The sequence below is a fragment of the Carcharodon carcharias genome, chromosome 10 (genome assembly GCF_017639515.1).
Source record: "Carcharodon carcharias isolate sCarCar2 chromosome 10, sCarCar2.pri, whole genome shotgun sequence".
Lineage (NCBI taxonomy): Eukaryota > Metazoa > Chordata > Chondrichthyes > Lamniformes > Lamnidae > Carcharodon > Carcharodon carcharias.
Genome location: NC_054476.1, coordinates 63,577,139 through 63,596,952, shown reverse-complemented (window position 1 = coordinate 63,596,952; position 19,814 = coordinate 63,577,139). Strand labels below are relative to the sequence as shown.

Below are 19,814 nucleotides of genomic sequence, written 5' to 3'. Positions count from 1 at the left end.
GAGGAGGAGCACCAGCCAGGCACCCTGTGGGTGTCATCCCTGGACACTCCAAGGCTGCCCTGCCACCCTGCCTCCCCTCTAACATTGACCCCATCACCTCCAACAGACCTGGCCAAGGAGGGTGCAACTACCCCTGAGACCCATAGCAGGCCAGGGCTCTCTCAGCCTCAGACCACCAGAGGATGGTGTCAAGGTCATCAAAGTCAACAGGGCATAGCAGTCAGCAAGCTGCCTCCACCTCGGCTATGGATGTCAGGGCTGCATCTAGGTGTAGCAATAGAAGAAGAAAGGTGAAGAAATTTTGAAGGTATACAGGTGACACAGTTGTCCAGTCAATATTGCCTATATGATTTGCGCTTCTAAGTATAAGTTTAATTGCACTGTGGTTAGGATGCTGTATTCTCATTATGCTGCTAGTTGCTGCAGTGGTCACGGGATTTAGGCGCGTTGCACTTGGTTCCTCAGCAGATTCCAATGATGTGATTCTACCGATACACCATTTATTGTCTCAAATCATCAGTAGTCTCATCACTGAGCATCCCAACAAGGGTATGTTTAAGCCTTGCCCATCATGCCTGAGTGTATGGTCTAAGCACACATCAGGCAACCCAGCAGGTATTGCTAACCCAGTTTTGAGCCCTCTGAGAATGCTCTCTGTGCAGTGTTTGCAGCCACGTCATTGCATGTCCTGCAGGTGTCCTGCAGTGAGTTGTGAGGATGATGCAAAGGGCCCTCAAGGGGAGTTAGGCAGGCTATGTGAGTGGCTAGGAACATGGCAGATGGAGTATGAAGGTCAAAAGTGTGAGGCTCTCCACCTGTGGTCTGAACAGAAAACCAGAGCCTTTCCTAGATGATGAGATAATGAGAAGTATAAACGGCCAAATGGACCTGGATGCCTTTGTTCAAAAGTAACTGTGCGCTAACGTGCAGGTGCAGATGGCAGTAAGGAGGCAACTGGAAAATTGCCCTTGATTGCAAGAGGGATTGGGTGCAGGATTAAAGAGGTCTAGTTGCAGTTGGCTACAGCCTTGGTGAAACCTCACCCGGATTATCGTGTGTCCTGCTTGTCTCCTTACCTAGGGAAGGATAGATCTCCCATCAAGGGATTGCAACCAAATGCTCACTAGACTGATTCCAGGAACTGTGAGATTGTCCTATGAGGTGAGAGTGAAGAGAATGGGTTGTATTCTTGAGAGTGCAGAGGACTGAGAGTCTATCGATGTGAAGCATAAAGACCTTTTACAGGGCTGTGCAGGATGGATGTTACCCATGGCTGGGGGGGTCCAGAACAAGGAGACACAGTCTCAGAGTAAGAGGCCAGTTAGAATTGAGATGTGTAGGAATTTCAACACTCAGAAGATGCTGAGTATTTGGAAGTCTCTACCCCATAGGGCAGTGGAGGCTCTGTCATTGAGTATGCTCAACTAGTAGATCGATACATTTGTCGCTAAAGACCCGGGACCCTCGAGGATATAAGCTGGCACATTGTTATCGTTCTCCCCTTCTCCCAGGGGAGCTAACTCTTGCCTCCTTCCCTCCCTCCCTCCGTCCTTCCCTCTGTTCCTTCTTCCACCTCCTTGGTCACCCTGAGTTGTTCTTTAGCACAGATTTTATTGCAGCTCCTGATCTTGCTGCCATTGTGCTAAGACCTATGAATCAGGAAATAAACCTGCTGCTGTTGGGCTTAACCATAGAAAGGAGAACACACCTGAGCATGGTTCTCATCCAGCTGACTCATGACTATTAGGATGTTTCTTTAGTCAGCCAATTGTGCTCAACATTAACTCCACCCACCCAAAACGGTCCTGCTCCTGTGTCGAAGGATTGAACTTTCAGATGACTGTGTTTCAAGGATCATATCTGAGACCCACGCCACCACCTTCCACCTTCCCCCGTGACCCACCAACTTCCCCCCACCACCCTCGACCCATCCAATATAACTTTCCACTCTGTTATCCTGCAACCTCCCCCAACTGCCCTTGAGCCTATAACCACCACCCTCCACATGTCTTCTCTCCCCTATGTGCCACACCCATTACTGTCCCCAAACCCATCCTGACCGCTCCCATTATCCCCACTATCTGTTTTGTCTGTTTCCTTGCCACCCCCCCCGCCCCCATGTGACCATCTGCTACCCAACCATGACCCTGGACCTAGCACAGTACAACATCCCACACCGCCACCCCACCCCCCCATTCACTGTTATTGTTCCATCCACTGCCCGGTACCCTTAGTTGCACCCCCAGGACCCCACCGCAGACAGCGCCAACCCCCCCCCACCCCACCCTTTAGGACAATCTCCCACCCACCATCCATGCCCGGAAACCCACTCTTCCACCCAACCACTGGACCCCCAAACCCAGCTTACAGGGTCCTTCCCTCCCTCCCACATCCCTACACCCTCACATTCCGAAGAAGAGTCAAACAGACTCGAAACGTTAACTTTGTTTCTCTCTCCAGAGTTTCAACGCTGCCAGACCTGCTGAGCTTTTCCAACATTTTCTGTTTTTATCTCAGATACTCTCCCTGGCTCCCTCCCTGACCGAGGCAGCCTGCTTCCCTCCATGCATGGACAGTCTGTCCTTGTTCCCCAGATACCATCCCTGTCCTGACAGTCTGGCTTTCCTTACACAGCATCCCTATTCCAATCAGTCTGGCTTCCTTCCCCAGATACCATCCCTGTTCCGGAGAGTCTGCTTTCCTTCCCCAGACACCATCCCTGCCCCAGACAGTCTGCCTTCCTTCCTCGGATACTATCCCTGTCCTGAACAGTCTGCCTTCCTTCCCTAGGCACTTCCTACCCAGCCCTGTTGACCCTTGTACCTTTGCCTGGTCCCAGTTCCACCATCCCCACTGACACTGCCTCCCTTGTCTAGCATCCTTCACCCTTGCTCTGTCCACTACATCCTCCCTCCCTTGGTCACCATCCACCCACCTTGGACAACTGACACCCAAACTCAATCATAGCCTGCCATAAAGGATTCTCCTGAAAGAGGGTAAGCTACTTACTCACTTACTCAGAAAGTGGCTACTCATCACTCCAAAGTCCAGGAAGATATCTACCTTGCTTGTTGCATGCCACTTATTTGCAATTGTGAATCTGAATGTTCGTATTTCTTGCGCTCAGGGACTTAATTCGAAGGGGAATTTAATTCTGGTGAGCTGGCCTTATAATGAGCATTCATGACATGCAAATGCATGCAAAAGGATTTCCTGATGCTCTCGATCCACCTTTAAAGTTCCATGAAATTAATTGCAAACGTTTATCCCACTATTGGGAAACTGAATTTTGGACCCCCATGTGATTAAGTTCCTCCTCCTGCCTTTATTCCTGCTTAAGATGGGTTGGGAAGATTCCGGCCTCTGTGCTAGCTGCACTCAATGATGAGCTGCTGTCTTTGTGTTTGCTTACTTTTTGCACTTAGCAAGACCACCTGTATTGAGACTAGCTGAAATACTACAGAGACAAGGCAGCACTGCTGGCTAGAGAAACCAGTTAAAACTAGCTACCTAATTAATTAACTTTAGCTGTCTCTCCAGTAGAGAACTTGTTTATCTTTGACTAAGAATGAAAGAAACTTAACTTTAACAGCTGATTATAGTTAAATGCTAATTGCAAACTAGACAATGTAATTGCACTAGAGAGAGTGCAGAGAAGATTTACCAGAATGTTGCCTGGGCTGGAGAGTTTTATTTATGAGGAGAGATTGCCTAGACTGGGGTTATTTTCCCTGGAGCAGAGAAGATTGAGGGGGGACATGATTGAGATATATAAAATTACAAGGGGCATAGATAGACAGGAAGGAACTTTTCCCCTTGGTGGAGGGATCAATAACCAGGGGGCATAGATTTAAGGTAAGGGGTAGGAGGTTTAGAGGGGATAAAAGGAAGAATTTTTTCACCCAGAGGGTGGTCGGAATCTGGAACTCACTGCCTGAAATGGTAGTATAGGAAGAAACCCTCACAACATTTAAGAAGTATTTGGATGTGTACTTGTGATGCCATGGCATACAAGGCTGTAAGCCTAGTGCTGGAAAATGGGATTAGAATAGTTAGGTACTCGTTTGACTGGCACAGACTCAATGAGCCAAAAGGCCTTTTTCTGAGCTGTAGACCTCTACGATTCTATGACTCTAGGCTGGCTTTTTTGAAAGAGCTTAACCCTTAAAATTCCCTCACCCCCTACCCCCCCATCGAAAATTCCCAAGCTCACACTCTATGTCCAGCTGCACTCAATGATGCTTGCTTATGAAGAGGGGTAACATTCCATATTATTATAGAGGGGTAACATTCCATATTTATATAGAGACAGACACATATTTCAACAGGTAATTTCCATATTTATATAAAGGCACAGATATTACAGGTGAATAATATTATATATAGAGAGAAAAAGACTTATTATAGAGTTATTCATATTTATAATGTGCAAGGCACTTATTACAGATGAGTAATATTCCATCTATATCAAGAGAAGACAAATGTTATAGATGAGCAATATTCCATATGTATAAAGACCAAGGCACATATTATAGATGACTAATATTCCACATGTATAAAGACCAAGGCACATATTATAGATGACTAATATTCCACATGTACAAAGAGAAAAGCACATATTAAAGATGAGTTATTCCATGTGTATAAAGAAAAAGGCACATATCATAGACACAGGTACAGATAGAGTTGAGTAATATTCTATATTTACATAGAAACATGCACTGGCATTACAAATAAGTAATATTTAATATTATATAAAGAAAGACATAAAATAATAGAGTAATATGCCGCAATTATAAAAAAGACATAGATTACAAATGGGTAATATTCCATCATTGTGTAGAGATAGGCACATATTACAGAGGGGTAACATTCCATATTTATATAGACAGGCAATGAGGTTAAAAGAGGCAATATTTATATTTAAATACAGATCGGCACATGTACCGGGGGTAATATTCCATTCTTATATAAAGACAGGCACATATATCACAGGCAGCTAATATTCTATATTTATATATCAATAGCACTGATTAAAGTTAGAAAATATTCAGAACTAGTCCTATACTTAGTCATTACCTATTATAAAATATTCATATTATTATATTTATACCTTACCATCCCAACATAACCAACATTCTTGTTTGAATTCTGCAACATTGTATTGATTCACCGTACCTCATTGTAGTGGCTTAAGAATGATTGTCTTCATTTTTAAATACCTTCATGATCTCACACTCACAGCCTCTGCAATCTCCATCTGCCCTACATCACAGTTTGCTTCCAATTCTCCTGATGCTCCTTACTTGCTCCCTAGTCTCAATGGGAAAGCACTTAACCATCAGCCCCCACCCATACACCGAAATAACATTTGTAAACTCTTCCATTTCACAATATCCCATACCAACTCCAAAAGTCTTGTTTACTTTGTCTTTGACTCTGCCTATTCAGTTCTGATATTGATTGTTGATGCTCTTTTGGATATTTAACTTCATTAAACGATATTGTATAAATATAGGTTCTTGACACTATTTCCTGTAATATTTATAATTCCTATAATTTCTCTTGTTAAATAATTATAATATTCAGGATTGAAAATGCATACATTTATTTTCATTTATAATTTTATTATGTCATGTGTGATATGTATATCTAAGGTTCAAACTATAATATACACCATTCCTATTAAAACCATGACCTGTAATTATCAAGATTTAATGTAAGTTAGAATTTTCATTGAAATTTCTTGTAATATTTAGAATTTATATTAGTATATTTTCTCTAATTTATGTTTTCTATTTATATAATGACTTGCAATTTTTCATTTTTATTGAGATATTCTACAGTAATATTTACCATCACTTACACAGTTTCCAATAAAATTCAGCTTAATATATCTTCTAATATTTAATCTATACCCAAAATTGCCATTTATTATTTCTAGTTAGCATTTCAATATACTTATGTACTATCCATGCATTCACTGATATTAATTATTTATAATATAATCCCTAATATAAGTATATTCTAAATATACTTCCCCACAAATCAGTATTTTTTATTTCTCCTGTAAAAAGTATTTAAATTAATACATTAACCTGGAATGTTTACAATGTCAACATTTCCCATATATCTTGTATTAATACAGTAATTAGTAACATTTTAAAATATCATTAATTTTTATTTCCACATTCACCTGCTATCTTTATACTTCTAGTATAGTAATGTATTTCATTTTGTTGGACTTTACAGGATGAAAATTGACTGTGGAGTTTCCCTACATTAGTGCTTCATTAATTGTGAAGTGCCTTGGGATATCCCAAAGCTATAAGGGATTAAATTAATTAATTACATCCATCTATCTATCTATCTGTCCATCCGTCTGTCTGTCTATTTCTTTCTTCCACAATTCCAAATAATGTTTGGTTTTGGAATCATAATGCTGTGATGTTTACATCTGAGAAATTTCGTGTGATATATACAGCTTGTTGTAATTAGAACTTCAAATTGTAGATTTAGTGTAGTTATAATTTTTATTATACTGTAATGTATAGATTTTAGATTGTTAATCATTTCTATTTACATGTTTACCTATAAATATTTATAGTTTAAAATATTAATGAATAGTTTATATTATTTTCATTTTAACATATAAGCATTCATACACTTTTATATATTTAGAATTCCCATTAATACACTTTCTAGAATATTTATACCGTGCTGTCTTTATCATTTTGATTTACATGATTCTCTTTAATATTTTTGCTTCTATTTCCTAATTAGTAGGTTGATCATAAATTTATGAAATTGTATTTTTAGATGCAGTTTCTTGTAACATATTACCATTTTATCTACAAATTCCCTGCATTATTTGTAATTCCTATTTACACATTTATCCTCAAATATCATTTGTATCTGTTTGCCTTCCTGTAATATTTATAATTTCTGTTTATAATTTCATGGTTATAATTTCTATTGGTATATTTAACTTGTAACATTTACAGTTTCTACTCATAAATATAATGTTTATCGAAACATTTACTTCTGTCCTTTTTATTATACATTTGCATATAATAGTTATAAGGTGTATTTATATATTCTGCCATAATACTTTCAATTCATATTTGCACATTTCCCAGACTATGTATCAATCATTTTTACATGTTTACCTATGTTACATAATTTCTATTTAAGTATTTGCCAATAGTCTGCAATTTCTATTTTTACATGACCCTGTACAATTTATCATTTCTGTCCAGACACTTTAATAATAAGTTATAATTTTTAAAAAATGAATGGGAACAATTTATAAATTAAATTCATTCATAAAATGAGAAGCTTGAACTAAACCAAAGATGATCATGCTTTGTAACACAGCCTTCCTATTGTCTCAATCATTATTATCAGACTACATTCAAACATTTCTTAAGATTGTATTATTGCATGTTCTCTGATAATATATTTTAGGCTGCAGAATGCTGCCCTGCCTTATACAATCACTTTTTATACTCATCATTTTTTCAATAACTTTGTGACATTTATTTGAACAAATAGAGAGCACTTTGCAAAGGAAAATAAATGCGCAAGTATACATACCATCAACAATAATGGAATAAATTTGTACATCTGTGTGATAAACAAAATAATTATTTTAACTATTTTAACTTATAGATATGCTCAGACTATAAGGCTGTATTCATAGAATTCTATTCTGCAGATGTGGCATTATCTTATTCACATCATTGCTTACAATTGAGTAATTACTGACATATTCCTTAGTGCAAGCAACTCAACTGACACATTCAGTGATACTTAGACAGTGACACAGATACACTTGGCGCAATATCACATAGTGGCACACACATAAGTTCACAATCACATGTTCATTTGCTCAATAGCGGTCCAGCTGCAATGACAAACTGACTAGAGTACACACTAACTCACTTACTTGACACTCAAATTTTCATCTACTGACAGATCAATAGTGACATGCAAGCACACTGACATACATGCGGATATGCTCATTGCTAATGATACATATTAATGTAACAGGCCCACTGAAATACTCACAGACAGTTTCAGCATCACACACTCACAGTGATGCATTGACATGTTTCTTACCATCTCCCTGTGCATAGGAGTTGTCAGGTGGGTTCAGGGTGACCACATTAAAGTGGCTTTTCAAAATTTGGATGATTTCATTGAGTTGTTCTCTGTTACTGTCACAGTCCAAGAAGATCTCAAACTCAGAGTTCCTTCTCTTGGACTTTCGAGACTCGATGTGAACCAGGTTCACATGTTTCTCCTGGAGAGTGAATGGAGATAATACATGAAATTGGGTGGTGTAAACACAAAATACTGAAAATGCACAGCATGATTACCATTATTTGGAATGTTTTCTTTTTGGGTCAAATATAATGTTGTTCAGTTGCTCATAATGGGCAGAATACAAATGGTGCTCACAGCCTGCACCAAAACCCAAAACAAAACGTCTACTGTTAGATGTGATTTTGCGATTGGGCAGCACTTGCTGAACAATCCTGTGTGTGCTAGTAGCTACACTAATAACCAATTTAAAATAATCAGTCAAGCTTGTAACATGGCTCATTAACGCTTGTTAGAAGCGACATACATTCATACAGACAGACCCATTCTTTGAAATCAAAAGGAATATGTTCAAGCCGTGTGCCTTTTTTGAATTATCCAAGAGCTTGGGGAGCATATAGTTCCCCATTGTTTTCTCCACGGCAACACCTCAGCCATCCAGAGTCAACCTGCCAACTAATCAGCACCCTTTCTTCTGTAGTACTAACTGTGATTGTTTGAAATTTGGCATTCTTGCATTTGTCCTGATGAGTGCAGAATAAAAAGCAATATTCAAGTTCTGTACTACCAAGCAACTATAAATATAATGTTGTGCTTTGCTAAATTTGACTGTGAAATAGTTCATGAAAGGATCTCAGGGCATGTATTTTTCTTCAGCTAAAGTTTAATTGAAGAAAGCCATTGTGATTATACAAGTTAACACAAGGACAGTGTTTGCCTTGCATGGCCCCTTGCAAAGATTTGGTTTGGGGACTGAAACTGGGGCAAGTGCCCAAATGTTCTCCTTAATGGAGAAGATCCATACAGGCCAGTCAAGTAGAAATAGAGTTTATTAGGCTGAGAGGCCTGTGGCAGACAGTCACTAGAATTGGACCTGCTCAGAACCCTGACTGGGAAACTACACAGGTTGCAACGCCATAGTACTGCCCCTGGGTGAACAAAACCAAGTGGAGTTTTTTTTTTCTATTCCACTGTTTTGCAATCTCTTGTACTGTTCTTAAATGTCTTTAGGATGGTTAGCAAAAAGCGCATTTGTTAACTGAACGAGAAACAGAAAATAGAAGTGCTCAGCAGGTCTGGCCAGCATCTGTGGAGAGAAAGTATTCAGAATGATGGTCTTCCATCTGAACTCTGTTGCTTTCTTCACAGATGCTGCCTGCCCTGCTGTGTGCTTCTGACAGTTTCTGTTTTTATTTCAGATTTCCAGCAGTATGTTGCCTTTCCTATTTGTTAACTGTTCACTAAGTACTCTTAAATCTTTCTAAAGGACAATCAAGATAAACCCATGCACTTTTGTTCAGGGTGAAATAAGTAGGAAGATTGAGTTAATGATTAACACTGAGGAGATTTGGAAGAGTGTTGGGGATTTGAATACATCCACTAATTAACTTGATTTAAGCTGGCAGTCCCTACCTCACTTATCCAGGCAGACCTTACAGCTGACAAGTCACAACTTTGTTTACTTAGTGTGTAGTTTACTTACTTAATTCATGCCATTTTTTTTTAAATTAACATTTAAAGCATAATCATTCACAAACACCAATCTTTTACGCAATTACAACTTGTTATTTGCAGGAGTCAGGTTGGGCCATCGTTACCAATTAAATTTAGGCCAGGCTGGGAGTGAGGTCAGTAAGTGAGACACAGTAGACACATGTTGCAGGTGCTTGTTGACTGAACCCTATCATAGATTCTGACCACACTGTCGAATCGGCTTTATAAAATTAGATCAGTACTACTATTGGGAAACTTAAAGCTTTGCAGTCTCCACTGCTGGATGTATATTCCAATTTAAATTGGGTGATTGAGAAATATAAAAGCACCATTATTGTAATTGGGTACTGATAGTAGTTTCTGGTCATTAATTCTAAAAAATTGCTTAAAATGGAAATTTTCAGGGACAAATGGCATTCACCTAACAATATGATTTGGTGTCCATTTTTTACCATTCAAGGTACAGTAATTTTTATTCCCAAAATAAGGGAAATATAACCCGGATTGCAGGAATAGACAAGAAGTCAATGAGGAGACATGGGACTGCTGATTGGGATTAATAAGAATTTGTAGATTGCTAGAGAATATGAGCATATCTGGTGCTCCTAGTACCACATTGATCATATGGCCTGTCATCTGAGCAAAAACTAGAAGTGGGAGTTACTGTGACGCAAAATGAATGTTTGCAAGAATTGAAGTCTCTGAGTATATGGAATTGCTCATGGAGCATGTTTGTGTACCAGGTATGAACAAGAATGAATGATTTGAGAGAGAGACAAAGTAAAAATGATGTTTTCTCCTAGTTCGCCCCAAATGTGTGAAATGATGCTACCTGGAAGAGTTTCAGTGCCTTCGCCAACCCTCCTACTTCATTTTTCAGTGAGAAGACAACAGCCACTCGTCCCCGCTCTACAGACACATTGCAATTCTCTTTATTCTCCTTATTTTCTTCAATTTTGCTGAAATTCGACTTGTTGATCTGCCAGATATAAAAAGACATCAATAAAGACCACCTGTATTGAGACTAGATGAAATTCTACAGCAACAAGTCAGCTAGTAGAGAGCTTATTTATCCCTGACTAAGACTGAAAGAAACTTAACTTTAACAGTAAAATGTAGTTAAATGCTAAATGCAAACTAGACTAGATTTTAGATAAGAGATTAACCCTTAAAATTCCTTCAGTCACCAAATTCCCAAGCTCACACTCAGTGTCTAGCTATACTGTGTCTAGCTAATGCCTGGGAGCATGAGTTTAAATCCCACCATGGCAGCAGGTAGGATTATGGCAATTAAAGGATGGGCAACAAATGCTGGCCTTGCCAGTGAAACCCACAGCCCATGAAAGAATAAAGGAGAAAAAAAACTCAGCAATGAGCTGCTGTCCTTGTGTTGCTTACTTTGTGCACTTATGGCCACCTGTATTTATACTCACTGAATTTCTACAGAGACAAGTAGGCGCAGCTGGCAAGAAAAGCAGTTCAAACTAGCTACCTAAGTAGAGCTTGTTTGTCTCTAAGACTGAAAGAAACTTAACTTTGACAATAAAATGTAGTTAAATGCTAAATGCAAACTAGACTAGAACCAGGATTCCTCATTGGTTGAGCGGGCTCAGCAGGAGCGGTCGTGGAGTCGACCACCACCCGCGATCGGCTCCGGACTGCAATTTCACGCCTCAGGGAGATTGAAGCAATTGTTAAAAAAAATAATTACAGTAAAAATTTAACAAAACTTGTCCACACGTGACTGTGTCACATGAGATGAGACATGTTTCATTTTTCAAATAAAGTTTTTATTTAAGTTGTTATAACTTTAGGAAACCTCATCTTGCTCTTGGCCTTTTCGCCTGCCTGCCAACCATTAGGTTGGACGGGCAGCATAAATTTGAAATTAGTTAGGTCCTTAATGGCCTTACTAGGCCTTTCAATTATTGGTGGGCGCTCAGCCGAACTCCGGCGTGTGCCCACTGAACAAAATATCACTAGACAGCACGACGGCATCAGGACGCATGCCTGACATCATCGCACGTCATTTTACATTCCAGTGTGTTGGGCCCGCCCCGCCCCCCCCCCCATGCAGAATGGAAAATACTGCCCTAGATTTTAGGAAGAGATTAACTCTTAACATTCCCTCACTCACCAAATTCCCAAGCTCACACATTGAGTGGAATCTTCTGTTCTGGAGAATAAACGGGGAGGCAAGAGCAGAAGTCAGAGTGATTTCCATTCAGGGGATGGGAGGGCTGACCATGTGCGATCTCACGCTAGTCAGCTCGTTAGATAAGCATGTACGAGGGGCAGGGTGAATCTTGCAGCAGAGCAGGCCGGAGGTCATCACCCCAACCCTTACCACAAGTCCAGGTGCCATATTTAAAGGGGATCTGGATAGGCCTTCACTTACAAAGACTGCAGCGTCGGTCTGGCTGTTGTTCCAAAGGGGGAAACCTACTGAAGATGCCAGACTGTTGCAGAGCAGAAGAGTGGTCCCATTGTTCACTGCAGGTTCTCTTCCAGTCCATCTGGGAAAGGTGGGAGCTCCTGTCCCCCAGGGATGGAAGCAGGAGGCCCTCCTGTCTGCCCAAGGCAGCCTGGACGGAGGTAGGAGCACAGGTCAGCACCAGTGGGGCCCATAAAAGAACCTGGGTGCAGTGCCAATGTTGTACCAGTTGCAGGCAGTGCATTTGCTAATCACTTACTGGGGGAGGAACAGAAGCTGGCATAGGCATGCATGCTCCTAAACTGCTCATGCAGCCATTGGGATGACACTCAATCTTTCTGCCTGCCTGCAGGAGAAAAACGCTCACAACAGAAGAGAGAGGTCACAGTCCAGTGGTAAAGTGCTGAGCCCCAAACAATTGATGAGCCTCTGGACTCAGCCATAACAGAACTGTTGGAGATGCAGAGACAGACAGGGGAACATCAGGCAGAAGTGCCAGAGACCATGCGCAGACTGAACCAAAGGCTGAAGTAGTCTATCCAAATTCTGTCTGCTGTTGTGGCTCTGACATATGAGCACTTGGCTGCCTCCATAGAAAGGGTGGCAACTGCCTTGGAGGCCCAGGAACATGCAGTGGCTCTGACCCGCACTCTGTTGTTCTAGCCATTGGTGCAGTGCATCAATGGCAAGGCAGGTGGGGAACGATCTACCTCGAGATGCCCCTTCTCCACAAAGAGCCAGTGAAGTGCCATCGGGCACCGACAGGAAGGACTGCTAACTGGCACAATGGGGCCATCAAACCAGGAGACTCAAAGGCTGCCCCGCTGCTCCACTTCCCCTTTACCAGTGGCCCCATCCCCTGCAGCAGGTCAGGTCAAGGGGGGTGCACCTGCACTGGAGCAGAAGACCCTTAACAGGCTAGGACCCTCTAGGCCTCAGACCACCAGAGGAAGTCCATCAAACTCATCACGGTGAACAGGGCATAGCAGTCAGCAGGCTGCCTCCACCTCAACTGTGGATGTCAGAGATACACCCAGGCATAGCAATAGAAGAAAGATGAAAAAAATTTAAAGGTATATAAGTGACACAGCTGTCCAATCAATATTGCGTATATGATTTGCACTGCTAAATATATGTGTATTTGCACTTTGGTTAGGATTGCTGTATTCTCATTATGTTGCTAGTTGTTGTAATGGTCACGGGATTTAGGCGCGTTGCACTTGGTTCCTCAGCAGATTCCAATGATGTGGTTCTACCGATACACCATTTATTGTCTCACATCATCAGTAGTCTCATCACTGAGCATCCCAACAAGGGTATGTTTAAGCCTTGCCCGTTATTCATGAGTGTATGGTCTAAGCACACATCAGGCAACCCAGCAGGTATTGCTAACCCAGTTTTGAGCCCTCTGAGAATGCTCTCTGTGCAGTGTTTGCAGCCAAGTCATTGCATGTCCTGCAGGTGTCCTGCAGTGAGTTGCGAGGATGATGCAAAGGGCCCTCAAGGGGAGTTAGGCAGGCTATGTGAGTGGCTAGGAACATGGCAAATGGAGTATGAAGGTCAAAAGTGTGAGGCTCTCCACCTGTGGTCGGAGGAACAATAAACCAGAGCCTTTCCTAGATGTAGAGATAATGAGAAGTATAAACGGCCAAAAGAACCTGGGTGCCCCCGTTCAAAAGTAACTGCGCTAACGTGCAGGTGCAAACGGCAGTAAGGAGGCAACTGGAAAATTGCCCTTGATTGCAAGAGATATTGAGTGCAGGATTAAAGAGGCCTAGTTGCAGTTGGCTACAGCCTTAGTGAGGCCTCACCTGGATTAACATGTGTCCTGCTCGTCTCCTTACCTAGGGAAGGATAGATCTCCCATCAAGGGATTGCAACCAAGGTTCACCAGACTGATTCCAGGAACTGTGGGATTGACCTATGAGGTGAGAGTGAAGAGAATGGGTTGTATTCTTGAGAGTGCAGAGGACTGAGAGTCTATCGATGTGAAGCATAAAGACCTTTTACAGGGCTCTGCAGGATGGATGTCTCCCATGGCTGGGGTATACAGAACAAGGAGACACAGTCTCAGAGCAAGAGGCCATTTAGAATTGAGATGTGTAGGAATTTCAACACTCAGAGGATGGCGAGTGTTTGGAAGTTTGCACCTTATAGGGCAGTGGAGGCTAAATCATTGAGTATGCTCATTTAGTAGATCGATAGATTTTTCGCTAAAGGCCTGGGACCCTCAAGGATATAAACTGGCACATTGTTGTCATTCCCCCCTCCCACCACCCCTGGGCCCCAGATAGCTAACCCCTGTCTCCCTCCCTCCCCTGCCTTGGTCAACCTGAGTTGCCCTTTAGCACAGAGCTTACCGCAGCTCCTGACCTGGCTGGGATCTCTGAGTCAAGAAGTAAACCAGCTGTTGTGTGGGCTTCACCATAGAGAGGAGAATACAGCTGAGCATTGTTCTCATCCAGTTGACTCATGATTATTATAGCATCCCTTTAGTCAGCCAATTGTGCTCAACATTAACTCCACCCAGCCAAAATGACCCTCCTCCCACTTCAAATTATTGCACTTTCAGAACAAATTAATTTTGACAAACATATTTGGCCAACTCAATATATCCATTCCTCTCCCCTCTGTAAAGTCATGTAAAATGGTTGTTTTTCAAACTGGATGAAAGTAGACAGTGGTGTTTCCTTAGGGTCAATGCTAGGACAACTGCCTTTTATGGTACATAAAAAACGCAGATATTGGAATACAGAGTAAAAATTCAAAATTTGCCAATGATACCAAACTTGGAAGTATGACAAACAGTAAGGGCTGTAACAATCAACTGCAACAGGACATAGGCTAACAGAATGGGCAGACCAGTAGCAGATAGAATTTAACACAGAGGCATGTGAGGTGATACATTTTTACAGGCAGGTGGGAAAGACAATATCTTAATGGCAAAGTTTTAAAAAAATTGCTGGAACTGAGAGTCCTGAGGGTTTATGTGCATAGATTGTTAAAGGTGGCTGGACCTATTAAGAGAGTAGTTAACAAAGCATATCTTGGGATCTCGGGCTTCATAAACAGACTATTGACTACAAAAGCGAAAAAGTTATGTAGGGAACCTTTATAAAGCTCTGTTAAGATTACAGCTAGAGTACTGCCTCCAGTTCTGGTCACTACACTTCAGGGAGGATGTGAGTGTTCTTGACAGAGTGCAGAGATTTACCAGAATGGTTCCAGGGATGAGGGATTTTAGTTACAAGGTTAAGTTCAAAAAGCTGGGGTTGTTCCTCTTGAAGCATAGGAGGTTGAGGAGAGATTTGACTGAGGTATACAAGATGATTGCAGGCTTAGATAAGGTGGACAAAGAAAAGCTGTTCCCATTAGTTGATGGTATAAGGACTAGGGACACAGATTTATGATTTTGGGCAAGAAATACAGGGTGATATGAGGAAGTACTTTTTTTACACAGCGAATGGTGGAAGTACACACTATCAATAATTTCAAAAGGAAATTGGATAGGACTTAAGGGAAGTAAACTTGCAGGACAATGGGGAAAGAGTGGGGGAATGGAACTGACTGGTTGCTCTGCAGAGAGCTGGAATGGGCTGAGTGGTATCTTTCTGTGCTTTAATGTTTCCATGAATTTAATTGTTTTAATTAGTTTCCTCCTCTACCAATAGATTTCTGAAAATGTGCTCCATTGGCCATGATAGCTTAGGTTTAAATAACAAATTAGTGAAAAGGGATGGGGAAGCAGACAGGCAGAATACAAAGCAGAAAGAGTGGTCAACTGAAACAGAAGCCAGTCAAGAGCAGCACACACCACAGAAGCAGCCTTGGAAGGTTACGATGTAAAAACAGATTGCCGCTAAGATTAAGTTAACTGTCCAGACTGAGTGTTTTCAGCATACATGTGGAATCTGGCATTGTGTTTTTAGATGATATCACCAAGGAGAAACATGCAGATGAGAAATAGGAGAGGTCAAGGATAGTTCCTTGGGGAACTACCGAGGTAGGGGTCTAGAGCAGGAGAAGAAGCCATTGCTGAAGAATATCCAACTACATCTGAATAGGTAAGAGTAGAATCAGGTGAGTGCAGCTCTACTCAGCCAGACAACTGAGGAAAGGTATTAAAGGAGGATGCTGTGGTTAACCATGTCAAAGGCTGCAAGCAGGTCAAGAAGGATGAGGAATGATAGTGCATCACAGCCACATTGGATGTTCTTTATGACTATGATTAAGGCTGTTTAAGTGTTTAGTAGTTGTGTCTGTATGTTCATGCATGCTTATTGATGGGTTCTATGCATGTATATGTATTGGGTTGTATGTGTATATTGGATGTCTGTATGTAAAATAGTGGTCTGCAAGTGTATATTTTATGGACTCTGTGTGTACTGTGGGCTGTGTAGTGATTATTTCATAAATGTGCATTTTTCACTCACTGAAAACCAATATCCAGAGAGCGCAACCAGACAACATCTTACCTATCCCATTACCTTGTTTCAATTTTAAATGGATGAATGTAAAATCATTGGGCGAACTCTGTTTTACTTCAGTGATGGACAGCCTGCAGTTATCGGCCCATGATAAGTAAAGTGAATGTGCTGAAAATCCTGGGTTAGAGAGCACAAAAGTAGGAACCACAAATCTTTGTGTCTCTGTATTAGTCACTACATATGTGTTAATGGACCTTTTTTATTCATCCTTCAAATGTAGGCATTGCTGGCAAGACCAGCATTTATTATTGTCCATCCCTAATTGCCTTTAAAATGGTGGGGATGGCAAGCCACCTTCTTGAGTACAACTGAATGATTTTAATAGTGAACAAGGTAGGTTTTTGTTGTATTCTGACAGTTTCATGGTCACCATTACTGATACTAGCCTTTTATCCAGATTTATTTCATTAATTGAATTTAAATTCCCAAGCTACCATGGTGGCATTAGTCCAGGCCTCTCAATTACTTGTCCCAGTAACATACCCGTTATGCTACTGTAGCCCCTGTTTTTACATGATGGATATGTGTGTTGAGTGTGTGGATGAATGGAGTTAGTCAGTGTATGTGTTTGTGTATGTGTGTGTTAGTAACCCTGTGTGTGAGCTATTCGTCCAGTGTGTGCATGTTAGCTGCCATGTGTGTGTGTTGGGCACTCTATGCCTGGGTGTGCTTTAACCACATGGTTCCTGCATTAGGAACTGTATGCATTTCTCTGTTTGTGCATGTATATATATTAGTGAATGTGTCTATTGCTAGCTGCTATGAATATGAAGGACTGTATATACATTGGGCCATAGCTTGCCATAGTAAAGCAACAAAATGTGCCCACTATTGGTTAGACTTGCCCATGCCCATTTAATACTGATGAAATTTTGAGCAACAAGTTACCAAAAGTACAATCTGATAATGGTGAAATGAGGGAAACTGGACATCTTGGACCTGAGTCCCAAGACAAAAAAACTTTGTATCTGCTTAACAAGCCATATTGAAGGATTGTGGAATTAACAGCACAAGGACTGAGAAGGAAGTATAAACTAGAGTGAGTTAATTCAATGTCAAATCAGGGCCAGGGAGGAAAAGAAGGAAAGAAAAATATGTATTAAGAAAGATAAACAGGAAGGAAAATTTCTAATAATTGAAACATGGAGGAATGAGATTCCACACTTGTAATCGTTAATTTAGTGTCAGAGGTTAATACTTTTCAGGTGGCTAAAAGAATACTTAGGCTGAAATGGACTAGACTTCTTTGGAAAGTTTAGTTCCTACTTACCATGGAAATATACAGAGTTCAAGGCACTTCAAAATGGTGGGGCTAGCAATGAGCAGCTGTTTCCCCAAAAGATAACGGTTGAGTAGCATCTCCCATGGCAACTTTCGGATTTCCGCCCTGTCTGAAGTTGCTGTAATATTTGTGCATAAATATCGATGGGTGCCACCATTCTCGCCCTTATTTTGGCAGCAAATAAGGATCCAGTGTATTTACACTTTTTTTTTGCTTTAGCTTCTTCGATTAGACAATCCTTCCTCAATGCGCGTTACCTGGGGGGCTTTGATTCGAATGACATCAAGCCTCCACATTTTCAGTGCCAGGTTTGTCCTACAATCCTACTTAATTTGACAAGTGTTCAGCACGGGTCAGCTATGAATAGCTGGCTTTAGTTAATGCGCAATAAATAAGGCTTTAAACGTTGGATTAAAAAATCCTATCTCCAACTGACAATGACGAGAGGCTTCGGCAGCAGGACAGAAGGCTAAAAGTGAGTTTGGAATATCAGCAAAATAGTTAATCATAAATACCACAACTGTATTTCTGCACCAGTTCACTGTTCGCCCGTTCCCAGCTCTCCAAAATATGTTTAACCAAGAGAACGACATCAATAGATAATCCCATTCACTCTTAACCATTGGGGAGGGCGCAGACACATCATAGCCTGAATGACTGTAAACTATGTGGGAGAATCCTGTGACCTTCAAAGGAAGCGGGCAGGCTGAGAGTGGCATTGAATGACACAAATTTCTCTGTTACGCCCAGATCTAACAGGTTAAATCCAACAGAACCGCGCGGGGGGGGCAATGGGTCTGAGCTAGAGAATCTGAAATTGGCACGAATTTCCTGACGAATTCTTACTCTATACCCAAAATGATATAATTGGAGGGGTGACAGATTCCACTTTGAGTTGTGTACAAGTGTGCTGTGAGGACATATTCTGTTGGCTACCTCCTGTTCTGAGAGGGTTCACTATACGATACTCTAGACTGAATCACTGCTGCACCTAAACCGATGAGCTCTGACCCTCGCCACGTTCCTCTCAAACTCCTCTGAACACTTGCATTTCCCCTCATTTCTGTACTGACATGTAACGGGTTCGTTGGCGATTATCTCACCACATTTCAGAGCTATTGCGACCCAGCGACTTCTCACCGGTTTCACGGAACCCCGGACAGTCTCAGATATAATAACTGGGGCAGAGGGGAGGGCATAACCCATTGACAAAACACTTCCTTTGTGGGGACGGGGACGCATGTCTCGCCCACCAGCCCACCTCGACACTTTACTTCGGCGAAGATTCCACGAAATAAGTTTTCTAGCCTTCCGCCGTTCAAATAACGGGAAACAAGCCCGAAGCATGGGCAAAAAACTCGACTAACCTCGTTATTCAGCTGCTTCTCGTCCAAACCGGAGTTCATGGATTCAAATGATCGTCCTCTCCTCGGTCCCTCGTATCTGTTGGAGTACATGGTGCCAAGATCCCAGCTGCTTTCTGTTCGTGCCAGGGTGTGCCCGCGCTCTGCTTCACCCGGTGCTGCCCTGCCTGATGGTGTGTGCCCTGCGCTCTGCTCTTGATGGTGTTGCACCTACTGTGCTACCCCTGGGCCCTGCTGTGTCCAGTTGCTCTGCTGCCTTCTGCTCTCCTCTGCTCTGCTCTGCTATTTATACCGGACCAAGGAGTCGGCACTACGCCCTCTTCACTTCCCCAACTCCTCTTAATCTCCCAGGAAAGTTACTCAAGAGCAAACATGGAAATAAAAGGAGTCACGTCATTCCCAGAGCCCACCCTGACCTGGGAGCAGAG

General features: G+C 41.7%; 1 protein-coding gene across 2 annotated transcripts in view; it reads right to left on the bottom strand.

Moving 5' to 3' along the window:
- tph1a (tryptophan hydroxylase 1 (tryptophan 5-monooxygenase) a) overlaps positions 1-19,479 on the bottom strand; it is a 45,506-nt gene extending 26,027 nt beyond the window's left edge. The window contains exons 1-3 of one of the 2 annotated variants that reach the window (XM_041197611.1): positions 19,381-19,479; positions 10,652-10,789; positions 8,122-8,305 (exon numbers count right to left, since the gene is read on the bottom strand). In XM_041197611.1, the coding sequence (XP_041053545.1) occupies positions 8,122-8,305; positions 10,652-10,789; positions 19,381-19,479 (421 nt within the window). Of the gene's footprint in view, positions 1-8,121; positions 8,306-10,651; positions 10,799-19,380 lie in introns of both variants that reach the window. The other variant, XM_041197610.1, reaches the window with a different exon arrangement.
- Between the last annotated feature and the right edge of the window lie 335 nt (positions 19,480-19,814).